The sequence below is a fragment of the Schistocerca serialis genome, chromosome 10, assembly GCF_023864345.2.
Source record: "Schistocerca serialis cubense isolate TAMUIC-IGC-003099 chromosome 10, iqSchSeri2.2, whole genome shotgun sequence".
Classification (NCBI taxonomy): domain Eukaryota; kingdom Metazoa; phylum Arthropoda; class Insecta; order Orthoptera; family Acrididae; genus Schistocerca; species Schistocerca serialis.
In genome coordinates, this window is record NC_064647.1 from 176,640,879 (window position 1) to 176,654,077 (window position 13,199).

General features: G+C 37.4%; 1 protein-coding gene across 1 annotated transcript in view; it reads left to right on the top strand.

Annotated features, from left to right (window-relative positions):
* Positions 1-13,199, top strand: part of LOC126425298 (nuclear factor related to kappa-B-binding protein) — a 195,619-nt gene that overhangs the window by 165,149 nt on the left and 17,271 nt on the right. The window contains exon 23 of the mRNA XM_050088276.1: positions 10,448-10,625. Within this exon, the coding sequence (XP_049944233.1) occupies positions 10,448-10,625 (178 nt within the window). The remainder of the gene's footprint in view (positions 1-10,447; positions 10,626-13,199) is intronic.

Here is a 13,199-nt window from a genome sequence, read left to right on the forward strand (position 1 = left end):
CATCACAGAATTAAACCGGTCGCCAGCCTAATTAGGCATTCTTGTGTCAAGCAAAATGATAAAACAGAGTGCTAAGGCTAACCTAACTTTCCTTCACACACACACACACACACACACACACACACTAAACTCTTTACTTATAACTGTCCATACAAAAACAAAGCAACCTAACCTTGCAGATAATGTTCTACTAAGAAACATATGGCCAATGAGATAGTAAACAGTAACATATGCCTCTCAACAACATGTACCTTAAATGAACTAGGTGTAAACCAATGAAACTATTAGTAGTACTGAACAGGGAAAAGCTTGAAGTGATTCTGAATTGAAATCAGGGGGTCTGCTAATGATCATAATCTAGAACTTCATTACTTAGTACAGGGTCTGTATGCCCGTGCACTAACTAACTTGTATTAGAATAGATAACACAGTAAATAGTTCTTCCTTAAATTTTGTTTGAAGCAACTAAACAGAATGCATATCTACCTACACTGGCTTTGAAGCAGCCTTTGCATTGCTTCATTAACTAACTAGCCTAATACATGAGTGGCCTTAAATTTTCATGGTCTGAAGAACCATTCTTATTAACAAAACTATACCAGTATGTATGAGAAATGGTAAGTATTCTTACCATTAATTATTAATTAAGTAAAGCACAACAAACTATAACTCTTTATATAACAAATGTGCTTTGATAAACAGTCTTTTGACATACTCAATATTCAAAAGTATAATTGGCTGTGCAAATGACAACACAACATTAAATTCAAGTTCAACCACTTTCTCATAATAAATTAGGATACTCGGAACCAAATTCACTAGGATAGGAATCCTGGCCAGGTTTGTGATTTGGGATAATCACAGGTGTAAAATAGAGTTTTCAGCAACATCTCTATTATTATTATTATTATTATTATAAAACCAACCAAATTTCACAAATACCTGGTCCATGTACAGAGTGCCAAATATAAACAATTTAGTTGAAGGCTGGTGGTTTAATTTGCAGTGGCTATTAACCTGGCAGCAATGCAGTCAGAATTATATTTATAGGACCAAAACCCATGCCATGATAATGGTATCACCAATTGCAGCATCCAAGGCCCATAAATACTGCTCTTAAACTCTTCTGGCCTCCGCTACTGCTAGCGAACTGTCAACCACAGCACTGCTCAGCCCAGACTCCTTACCTCCTCCACTTCGCCAGGCTGCTTCTGTAGCTCCGGGGCTTCCCCACATCTCTTACATTCAACCCTATGTTCCCTAACTATGGACCAAGTCATTCACAGTACTTTACATAACAATCATTCCATTAGTTATTTGAATCCACAAACATTATTTAAACAACACCGTTCAAAAGTTTCTCATAATTAATATGGATACAAAGTCAAAGAATTTCCATGACAGATACAACATTATACAGAAGCAATACTACAAATTTTACATAGAAGTATCGATACAGATACAAAATAGGTCAAAAATAGGTGTTACAAGCACTAATGGCTTGAGATAGAAAACACGTATTTGAACAGTGATGCAACGTAAATGTCATGGTCTACAGCTAAGAGATTGGAATGTTTGATCCCTTAATCTGGTACGTGGATTAGAGAACATGAAAGGAAAAAATGGGTAACTTGAAGTTAGATATAGTGAAAATTAGTGAAGTATGATGGCAGGAAGAACAGGATTTATGGACAGGTGGATATGCTGTTATCAAAACAAAATAAAATAAGGTAATGCAGGATTAGAACTAATAAAGGATTAGAACTAAAAAGGAATAAGAGAATAGCAATGCAGATGAGCTACTATGAACAGCATAGTGTATGCATTATTGTAGCTAGATGGATTATACAGAACTGTGTCCATAATAGTTAGGGATCACCTTAAGTATGGACTAACAGGAAGAAATTACAGAAACAGGCATTTTACAATTTAATGTTTTCAAAAAATTGCTAATCGTATGTTACTAAAATGTTTTATAGATTGTAATGATTTCCTTCCTGAGTATGTCGTAAACCTGTCTACAAATGGTTTCATCACCATGGCTTACTAAAACTTCTTTTGAAATGAGATGTTCAAAGTTCAAGGCATTTGTGTGTAAGCTGTTGCAATTTTTCTAGCAGGGTGATATCACAAGATGCACTGTCCACCTATCTGTCCATACTTGATAATACACACCACACTGATGCTATTATAGTAATGACCATCTCCATTTATTTTAGTTATGTAATTTTTAATTGTGTTGGGAGTAAATTATTATACACTGATGAAATTGTTGGTAATTTTGTAACATATATGTTTTTGGGTGGATTATTCATATTTTTAGAATTAAAAACAACTGTGTATATTGGGTTAGCTGCTCAAGATTTGAATTGTTTCATCAAAATGCAAGCAATTAGACTTTTTTTTATTCCTTTGGCAACTGTTAACAGTTTCCATAAAGACAAGCTAAATGCAAATAATGTGAAAAATTAAACAGTGCAAATGGTATCCAGGGTGACAGTGAAAAAAATAAGATGAAAGCTTCTGTAATTACAAGTACCAGTTCTCATGTATTTGCTTATTAAGTCAATTGTTGTAAGAAGGAAAGTGGAAAATTATCACAAGAAAGAAGCAAGTGCTGTGAAAGCATGCCTGAGTACTGCAACAAATTCAGATAGTAATATTGTGGAGCACCAAAGTGTTAATACAGTGGATGGCAGTGTAAAATAAATAAATAAAAAAATTTTAAAAATGCAAAACTGGACAGAAACTTAGGAAACAAGATAGCATAGAATGGTCATGTCTGGTAAAATGTAATAAATCAGATCAACATATGTTTTGTACTGCGTGTTCACAACACATTTGTATAAAGCATGCTGTCTTCAGACACATCACTGTCATCATTTGGAATATGACCTGATGAGGAGGATTCTGTCACTAATGCAGAAATGCTTTTTTGTTAATTTATAGTTGAAGATGGCCTGCCAGTTTCTTGTGTAGATCATACTTCACAGCTGTTAAAAAAAAAAAATTCCTAGTACTCAGGTTGCTAAAAAATTCTGTCTGGTAGAACTAAAACAACTGCAGTTATAGTTATAAATTCTTTCTCATGTGGAACACAGGATGAAGTAGTAGAATATTTAAAAGTAAACCTTTTTTCTCTTGCAATCGTGGGTGGCAGAGTTATTAAAGATGTTAACTGTACTCAGTTGCCATTATGTTGATGTTAAACATGGAAAGATGTGCACCACAATAATATCTGTGGTGTCACCATCAGACACCGCACTTGCTGGGTGGTAGCCTTTAAATCGGCCGCGGTCCGTTAGTATACATCGGACCCGCGTGTCGCCACTATCAGTGATTGCAGACCGAGCGCTGCCACACGGCAGGTCTAGTCTAGAGAGACTCCCTAGCACTCGCCCCAGTTGTACAGCCGACTTTGCTAGCGATGGTTCACTGTCTACATACGCGATGGTTCACTGTCTACATACGCTCTCACTTGCAGAGACGACAGTTTAGCATAGCCTTCAGTTACGTCATTTGCTACGACCTAGCAAGGAGTCATATTCAGTTATTATAATTACTTCAAGAATGTATTCTGAACAGATAATATTGTGACTCATGCACCATCAAGAGTGACGTTCATCATTAATGGATTAAAGTTAAGTATCAAACTAATTACGTCCACTTTCTGAATTCTAATTCCTTGTCATGTTCCAGACCTCACGTCAGTATAGTTCTTCCCTCCTCACGCTAGCCTGCTTGAGCTAAAATGCGTGCATTTCGGCCTCCACTTGTAACACGGTGTTGGCTCTTCTGCTAGCACAAAAATATCCTTGATGGAATCAAGTTTAAATACCGGCAAAGGAATTTTTGCCCTATTGAATGTCCAGCTGCTAAGAAAATGAATTCCCGGAAAAAATTACATTTCATTCACACATGATAAAGCAAATTCAGTGGTGGGATATGGAAAAGGATGTGCTGCTTTTTTGAAGGGCATTCAGCCACACGTAAGAATACAAACTTGTTCCTGCCACTTGCTTCATTTGGCTGCATCAACCATCATGAAAAGCCTAAAATATTTCGATGCTGAAAAATTTATAGTGGACATTTACTACTTTCTCAAAAAAAGTTCAAAGAGACTATATGCTTTTAAACTTTGACACAATACTCATATATGCAGGGTGACAATTATTGAACTATATGAAAAAAAGTTAATCAGTTACAAACTGTGGTATGCACACACTTTATTCAACATGTAAACATCACTACAGATATTCAGATTTAGGTTACGACATGTTCAGTGCGATGATCTGACGCAGATGAATAGTGAAATTCTGTGTGACATACTGAAGTGTTGGAATATCGATGACCTCCTGAATGGCTGTTTTCAGCTCAGCAATGGTTTTGGAGTTATTGCTGTACACCTTGTCTAAAATACAGCCCCACAATAAGGAGTCGCATTTATTCAGATCCGCAGAATATGGCAGCCAATTGAGGCCATGCCAGTGGCCTCTGGGTACCATAGACCCAGAATGTGGTCCCGAAAATGCTTCTCCAGGACATCAAACACTCTCCTGCTTCAATGGGGTTGATCTTCGACTTGCAAGAACCACATCTTGTCAATATCTGGGTCACTTTGGATAATCGGGATGAAATTGTCTTCCAAAACCTTCACGCACCGTTCGGTAGTCACTGTGGCATTAAGAAATATTGGACCAATTATTCTGTACCAGACATTGCACACCATACAGTTACCTGTTGAGGTTGAAGAGATTTCTCGATCGCAAAATGCAAATTCAGTCCCCCAAATCCATCAGTTTTGTTCATTGATGAACCCATTCAAATGAAAGTTGGCTTCGTTGCTAAACCAAACCATGCATGTGCATACTAATTCCATCTTTCCCCGTGGCCAACCATGCAGTTTGAATGCCCTAATGCAAACCATTCAGAAGTTGTGATGATTTTGTTTCTTATAGTTCAAAAACACCATAAAATACTGAAGTATGTTTGTACAAATGGTTCTCTTTGCTCCAATGAATAGAAAGAATAATTGAGCAATGGGAACATCTGGCAAACCTTTTCGATGAGGAAACATAAAAAAATGTAAGCAGCTCTCACTTAAGTAGCGTACGCTCTATTATAAATGATCCAGTCACCAAACTGTGTATTCTATTCTTGCATAAAACTATTTTATTATTTACCAAAGCACATGTATTCCTTCAGAGAGAAGAACCAGTAATTCATAAACTTCATAGCATCATAAATATCTTATTTACATATGTGATTGTGAGATTGATCAAACTTTCTGCACTACGAGAACTGAAATTTCAAAAAACTAAGTATCACAAAGGGGATGAAGATATTCTCATTGGTGTAGACACCAGAAGCTACATTCATCATACTAAGTTTGTAAAATTATTATTCTAAAATTTTATGAAGTTATCAGAAGTTCCTTTGTCAACTAATACAGTTACATCAGAGAAAAATTTGCACTAAATGATGACTTCTTAAAAAATATAGATGTTATAGATATTGGATCTAGAAAAGATAAATCTGTTTCATCAATTGTAAAGTTGAATGAGCTGTTTCCTGATGTTGTAGGTGAACAGGAGAAAACACAATGGAATTGGATTTTTTCAATCTACCAGTTTTAAGACTTTTGAGCAGTGGAAGAAGATATAGCTGATATTGTTTGATAAGAAATGTCTACTATATGTGATGCACCAGGCATTAAAAAAAGCATCCATCACTGAGCAAACAAACTTGCGTCACTGCTTGTTCCTTGCATAAATGCTGCCTGTGAGAGAGTTTTTAGTGTTGTTAAGAAAACAATCCTGAATTTTGATCTAGTATGGATACAGTAACCTCGAGCACTATGATGATAAATAAAATGAAACATCCGTCTTCAGGAAGAGCATGTTACCAAAATAACTTCACAAAGGATTAGATATGGGCTGTGACGATTGCAACAAGATTGTCACTCAAGAGAAAATTACCTTAATTCACTAATGAAAATCCAGATTCTGTGTTGTACAAGGCAGAAGGGGAGCTAATGGATGAGGAAGGTTCGTGCATATTTTTGTATAAAACACTGAAGGCATGCCTCTCTCTTAATAATTGAAGTGGATATTGTTTTAGTGTTGTATTTTCGTTAATAATGTGGGAGATACATGTATATTGATTGTACAGTATTAGAAAACTACAGAAATGTTTATAAAGCACCCAAGGTGTTTACTAAACTAATTTTTAGCCTTTTTCACTTAACCTGATTTATTTCACTTACAATTAGTCTTACTCCTGGAAAATCTTCATTATATATGGCCAGAAAGAGTCTGAAATGTAGTATTTTAATTTTTAAAATTTTGTAGGCCAGGTACCCCGGACTCTCCAAAAGACAGATTTTGAAACCAGATTTTAAGGTGCAGAACATTCCCATTGGCAGATGTGGGCTATGACCAGTATTTGTTGGTTATGAGACAGAGATTAAAACTAAGAATTTCCAAAAGGTGACAAATTAAGGATATGGAAGCTGGATAATTTGAAAGAACAAGAGGTGGTTGAGAGTTTCAAAGGGAGTAATAGGCAGCAATTAAGTGAAGTGTGCAAGGAACACAATAGAAGATGAATGGGTAGCCTTGAGAGATGCAGCAGCCTTGAGAGGGAGTAGAGGAGCAAATAGGTAAAAAGCCAAGACCCAGTGGAAATCCTCAGACAATGCATAATACATTGAATTTGACTGATAAAAGGAGAATTTGTAAAAAATTTTAGTAAGTGAAGCAAGCAAAAGAGTATACTAACCTTTAAAAATGAGAATGACAGAAAGTGCAAAATAGCAAAGCAGGAATGACTATAGGAAAATGCACAACTGCTGACTGCAGTACAATTTTACTGCCGCCAACTTATATTTCGCGGAAAGACCACAAAGATAAGATAAGAGAGATTAGGGCTCGTACAGAGGCATATAGGCAGTCATTTTTCCCTCGTTCTGTTTGGGAGTGGAACAGGGAGAGAAGATGCTAGTTGTGGTACGTGGTACCCTCCACCACGCACCGTATGGTGGATTGTGGAGTATGTATGTAGATGTAGATGTAGAAACAGGCTGCTGTACAGGAAAATTAAAGAAACTTTCTGAGAAATGTAGAAAAACTGCATAAATATTAAGGGTTCAGGTGGCATGCCAGTATTAAATGAAAAAGAAAATGCTGAAAGATGGAAGGAATCTATAGAAGTGCTGTAGAAGGAGAAGTGTTATAGATGGAAATGTACTTGAACACAATAATAGAGAAAGAGAAATGGAAGTAAATGAAGATTAAACAGGAGATATGATATTACAAGAAGAATTTAAAAGTACAGTGAAAGACCTAACTCAAAACAAGGCACCTGGAGTACACGAGGGATCCTCGGGAAAGCTATCCATTAACAAATTATTCCACCTGCTCTGCAAGATTTATGAGACAGGTAAACTAGCCTATAACTTCAAGAACAATGTAATTACTCCAATTCTAGGAAAGGCAGGTGTTAACAGGTGCAAATATTATCAGGCCATTAGTTTAGTGAGTCATGGTTGCAACATACTGACAGGAATTATTTACAGAATTATGGCAAAACTGGTAGAAACTGGACTTGAGGGAGATCAGTTTGGATTCTGCAAAAATATAGGAACACACTAGGCAATACTGATCTACAACTTACATTAGAATATAATTTGAAAGAATGGGAACATATGTAGCTTTTGTTTGAGATTTACAGACAGCTTTTGATATGTTGATCGAATACACTCTTTGAAATTTTAAAAATAATTGAAATAAAAGTCAGGGAATGAAATATTATCTTCAACTTGTACAGAAATAGAACCATAGTTATTAGAGTCAGTGGCCATGAAAGGGAAACAGTAGTTGAGAAGGGACTGAGACAGGAATGTGGCCTGTCCCCAACATTGTTTAGCCTGTACATAGAGGGAACAGTGAAGAACAAGTAAAAATTCAAAAGGGAATTAAAATTTTCGGAGAAGAATTTATTGTCATTCTTTCAAAAATAGGATGGATGGTTTATAGGATGAATATTAACACCTCAACATAATGGGTTTTCCTCTTCTTCTTCTTCTTTCTTTTCTTTTTTTTTAATTGTTCCAAAAAATAATATTTTTTTATTAATTAAAACATCCCGTAATGAATGACATTACATTTAGAGACATAAAGACACCTTTTAAAGCTCAAAATAATGAGTTAAACAATTTTGAAGATCACCAACAATAAAATACTGAGTATACTTGGGCACTGGACTTCGATTGAAACATCCTGAAACTTGTAGTGATATTTTAGTTTCTGTGTAGCTGTGAAGTCTAACCGTGTATTTCACAACAGTTTCTGGTGAACACTAATCTTCGAGGAGCAGGCTGGACCACAGTGGATGTACAGGGTGATTATAATTAAAATTAAACTTCCAAACCTCTGCAGAAATAACACCACTGGTGAGAATGACTTCAAACTGCAGCAGAATATTATCGGAGAAGGGGGGAAAACGTATCGTAGATGAAAAATGAATAGTTACAAAATGTAGCAATAGATGGTGCTGTAAGTATCATAATATAATAGTAGTCGACTACAAATGACAAATGAATCATACAGCAATGCCTAAGGTGTATGTTTGACATTAAACAAACTCTACTACTCAGTGTGCACGGGTGTACAGGTGTGATACCATTAGTTACGTAAGCCTATCCACCACGGCAAGGTCGTATCACATTGGATGAGAAAACCGCATAAAAAGCATCAGTCATAATCAAATCGGAGTATTAATTTCCATATGACTGGTGCAAAACATGTTCAATATGCTGTCCACTGTTTTCTGCAACAAGTTGAAATCAAGAAACAGCATGTTCCAATTGCTGAGGAATTTAAATTAGAAGATGAGACAGTAAATGTAGTAGGTGAGTATTGCTATTTGAGCAGCAAAATAACTGACAGTAGCTGAAGTAGAGAGGATATAAAACACAGACAGAAAATAACAAGAAAAGCGTTTCTCAAAAAGTTTCACTGTGGAGACTGTTATAATCATCTCGCATTGAAGTCCGCTTTAAATTTCAAACTTCTGTAAAAGATCGCCAATCTTGGGGATTTTACGTCTGTTTAAATTTGGCATGCATGTTTCGCTCTTTCCGCAACAATGTTCTCACCCGTTTTGTGTACCAAGAAGGATCAGCTCCGTCGTTTGTTAAATTATTTGGTATAAATCTCTCAATTGCTGCTGATACTATTTCTTTGAATTCAAGTCACATCTGGTCTACACTTATATTGTTAATTTGGAAGTAATGGAGACTCTCTCTTAGGAAGTTGTCAAGTGAATTTTTATCTGCTTTTTTGAATAGGTATATTTTTTGTTTATTTTTGGAGGATTTGGGGGGTTACAATTTTCAATCTCACTTCAACAACCCTGTGTTCACTAATCCCGGTATCCGTTTTGATGCTCATTATTAACTCAGGATTATTTGTTGCTAAGAGGTCAAGTGTGTTTTCACAATCGTTTACTATTCATGTGGGCTCATGAACTAACTGCTTGAAAAAATTTTCAGAGCATGGATTTAGCACAATTTCGGATGATTTTTTATGCATGCCTCCTGAGTTAAACATGTATTTTTGCCAACATTTTATCTCGATATAAAACATTTTGTGCCCCTCGTTAGGGTTTCTTTCCATTCCAGTTGTGTAAGGAGCACAGGAAAGATGAATGTCTAATGCTCTAATTAGTCTAATTTTGTCTTTATGGTTCCTAGTAGAGCGATATGTAGGGAGCTGAAGAATATCTCTAGGTTCTTCACTTAGTTCTGCTTCTTGAAATTGTGTTAGTGGTTTTTTGCAGAATAAGTGGAGTCTATCTTCACACCCCTTCGAATAGCCATCCATGTTAATGCACTGCTTCGAGGATGCTGAGGTGTGCCAGCCCCAGTTCAAACCTGTCTGCTGGATTGACAACATGGTTTGACGTGCCAGCCAGCCGGAATGGGGGCTTTAGGCAGTTTGCCACATCCCAGTATGTGAATACTGGGCTGGTACTCAAGTCCCATATCAGTTACATGATTTGCAAACATCTAAAAAACTTTCACTCAGTTTCAGATGATTAAAATTATATGCAGACAGTAGGTCAATGTATACATTTTCTGTCTCAGAGGGTAAAGGGGTAGCATCAGGAAGGGCACAAGGCCACCCCTTAAAAACCAACCATGCTAGATGTCTTAATAACAAATGCAGGGCAAAGGCACAAGAAAAAAAGAAAGAAAGAAAGAAGATGAGTTTGAGTCTAAGAGCCTGAAAATTCAGGTTTTTCTAAACTTCACTGACACTCCCCACGAGTTGGAACTGTGACCATTTGTGCTGACCTCATTAATGTATTTCTGTGACTGAATCAAAGAAAATATTGAGTTTACAATTAAAATTATTAAGCTCACTGTTTTGCAAATACCTCGCAGGTCGGCAGCAGGTTTACGCGCGCATCCTGAGCCCTGGCATCCGAGCTCAGGGGGCGACTATTGCTACCAGTGCAGCCAACATCATGGTTGCAGCACAGCAACAGCAATCGGGAGGAGTGGCAGCACATGCTGTCGGAGGTGCGGGTGACAACACTGGATCTGGGACCAACCCTGACCAGTGAGTATCTGACAGAGAGAAGAGTCTGGTAGTGAGTACCCTGAATCAAGTTGTGCACCCTAGAGTCGCACACACCAGTATCGTCTTGAAGATGTAGCATGCATTTTCTTTAGTGGGTTACAGTAGCAAATCTTTAGAAATCAGATGTCCTTTCTGATAAGATATTTGAAAAATGCGTCCTAAGAAGTAGTTTAAAAGCAACAAACAAGTGTTTTAAAATGAGGAAGAACTGGGGCAAACTTTATCTGTTATTCATAATGCGTTTTATTTACAGATGATGGACAAATGTGCTTTTCATGTAAATGAATAATGGTTTCGAATAAGTATTTTTATTTGTTATTATCAAGTAATAATTTTTATCTATATTTGTTGTTTGTCATTTAAATAAGTTTTGCCCAAGTCTTACAGAAAGGAAGCATATTGTGCTTGTGCACACTCTAAATTTGCAGTCTACACACGGGTGAGTGCTTGCTCTCAAGCTTTGGTCGAATGCTCACTCAGTTGCGTATGTGAGACTGCGACGTCGGTCATCTTCAGCAACTTCTGCCACCCTGTGTGAACTGTATTCTCTCTCTCTCTCTCTCTCTCTCTCTCTCTCACACACACACACACACACACACAGATGGCAGGCATGTACAGGCCACTCGGATGAGCTACATGCTTGCAGGGCTTTAATAAGCAGCAGATCTTTGCTTGGCTATTGTACTCATTAAAACTGATATCTGAAATAATTAACACAAGACGTGCACATGCACAGAATTTACATAAATTACTGCATGCTATACTACAGTGTCAAACTGAAGTAACTTCTCAGTGATCCTGTATAGCTGTTGTAGCGATCTCGTGGAGTAGGCCACTTCCTCCAACACAAATGCTGGTAACCCATCAGTTGATGCACCGGCTGTAGGAGTTGCAGCTATTAAGATAATGGACATGGGTTTCAGGCGGAATGTTACCATCCTGATTTAGTGCTTTTTCGCAAAATTTTTTTTTGGTCATCAGTCTACTGACTGGTTTGATGCGGCCCGCCACGAATTCTTTTCCTGTGCTAACCTCTTCATCTCAGAGTAGCACTTGCAGCCTACGTCCTCAGTTATTTGCTTGACGTATTCCAATCTCTGTCTTCCTCTACAGTTTTTGCCCTCTACAGCTCCCTCTAGTACCATGGAAGTCATTCCCTCATGTCTTAGCAGATGTCCTACCATCCTGTCCCTTCTCCTTATCAGTGTTTTTCACATATTTCTTTCCTCTCCGATTCTGCACAGAACCTCCTCATTCCTTACCTTATCAGTCCACCTAATTTTCAACATTCGTCTATAGCACCACATCTCAAATGCTTCGATTCTCTTCTGTTCCGGTTTTCCCACAGTCCATGTTTCACTACCATACAATGCTGTACTCCAGACGTACATCCTCAGAAATTTCTTCCTCAAATTAAGGCCAGTATTTGATATTAGTAGACTTCTCTTGGCCAGAAATGGCTTTTTTGCCATAGCGAGTCTGCTTTTGATGTCCTCCTTGCTCCGTCTGTCATTGGTTATTTTACTGCCTAGGTAGCAGAATTCCTTAACTTCATTGACTTCGTGACCATCAATCCTGATGTTAAGTTTCTCGCTGTTCTCATTTCCACTACTTCTCATTACCTTCGTCTTTCTCCGATTTACTCTCAAACCATACTGTGTACTCATTAGACTGTTCATTCCGTTCAGCAGATTATTTAATTCTTCTTCACATCACTCAGGATAGCAATGTCATCAGCGAATCGTATCATTGATATCCTTTCACCTTGTATTTTAATTCCACTCCTGAACCTTTCCTTTATTTCCATCATTGCTTCCTCGATGTACAGAAGGCTACAGCCTTGTCTTACACCCTTCTTAATACGAGCACTTTGTTTTTGATCGTCCACTCTTATTATTCCCTCTTGGTTGTTGTAATATTGTATATGACCTGTCTCTCCCTATAGCTTACCCCTACTTTGTTCAGAATCTCGAACAGCTTGCACCATTTTATATTGTCAAACGCTTTTTCCAGGTCGACAAATCCTATGAAAGTGTCTTGATTTTTCTTTAGCCTTGCTTCCATTATTAGCCGTAATGTCAGAATTGCCTCTCCCGTCCCTTTACTTTTCGTAAAGCCAAACTGATCGTCACCTAGTGCATTCTCAATTTTCTTTTTCATTCTTCTGTATATTATTCTTGTAAGCAGCTTCGATGCATGAGCTGTTAAGCTGATTGTGCGATAGTTCTCGCACTTGTCAGCTCTTGCCGTCTTCAGAATTGTGTGGGTGATGCTTTTCCAAAAGTCAGATGGTATATCGCCAGACTCATATATTCTACACACCAACGTGAATAGTTGTTTTGTTGCCACTTCCCCCAATGATTTTAGAAATTCTGATGGAATGTTATCTATCCCTTCTGCCTTATTTGACCATAAGTCCTCCAAAGCTCTTTTAAATTACGATTCTAATACTGGATCCCGTATCTCTTCTAAATCGACTCCTGTTTCTTCTATTATCACATCAGACAAATCTTCACCCTCATAGAGGCTTTCAATGTATTCTTTCCACCTATC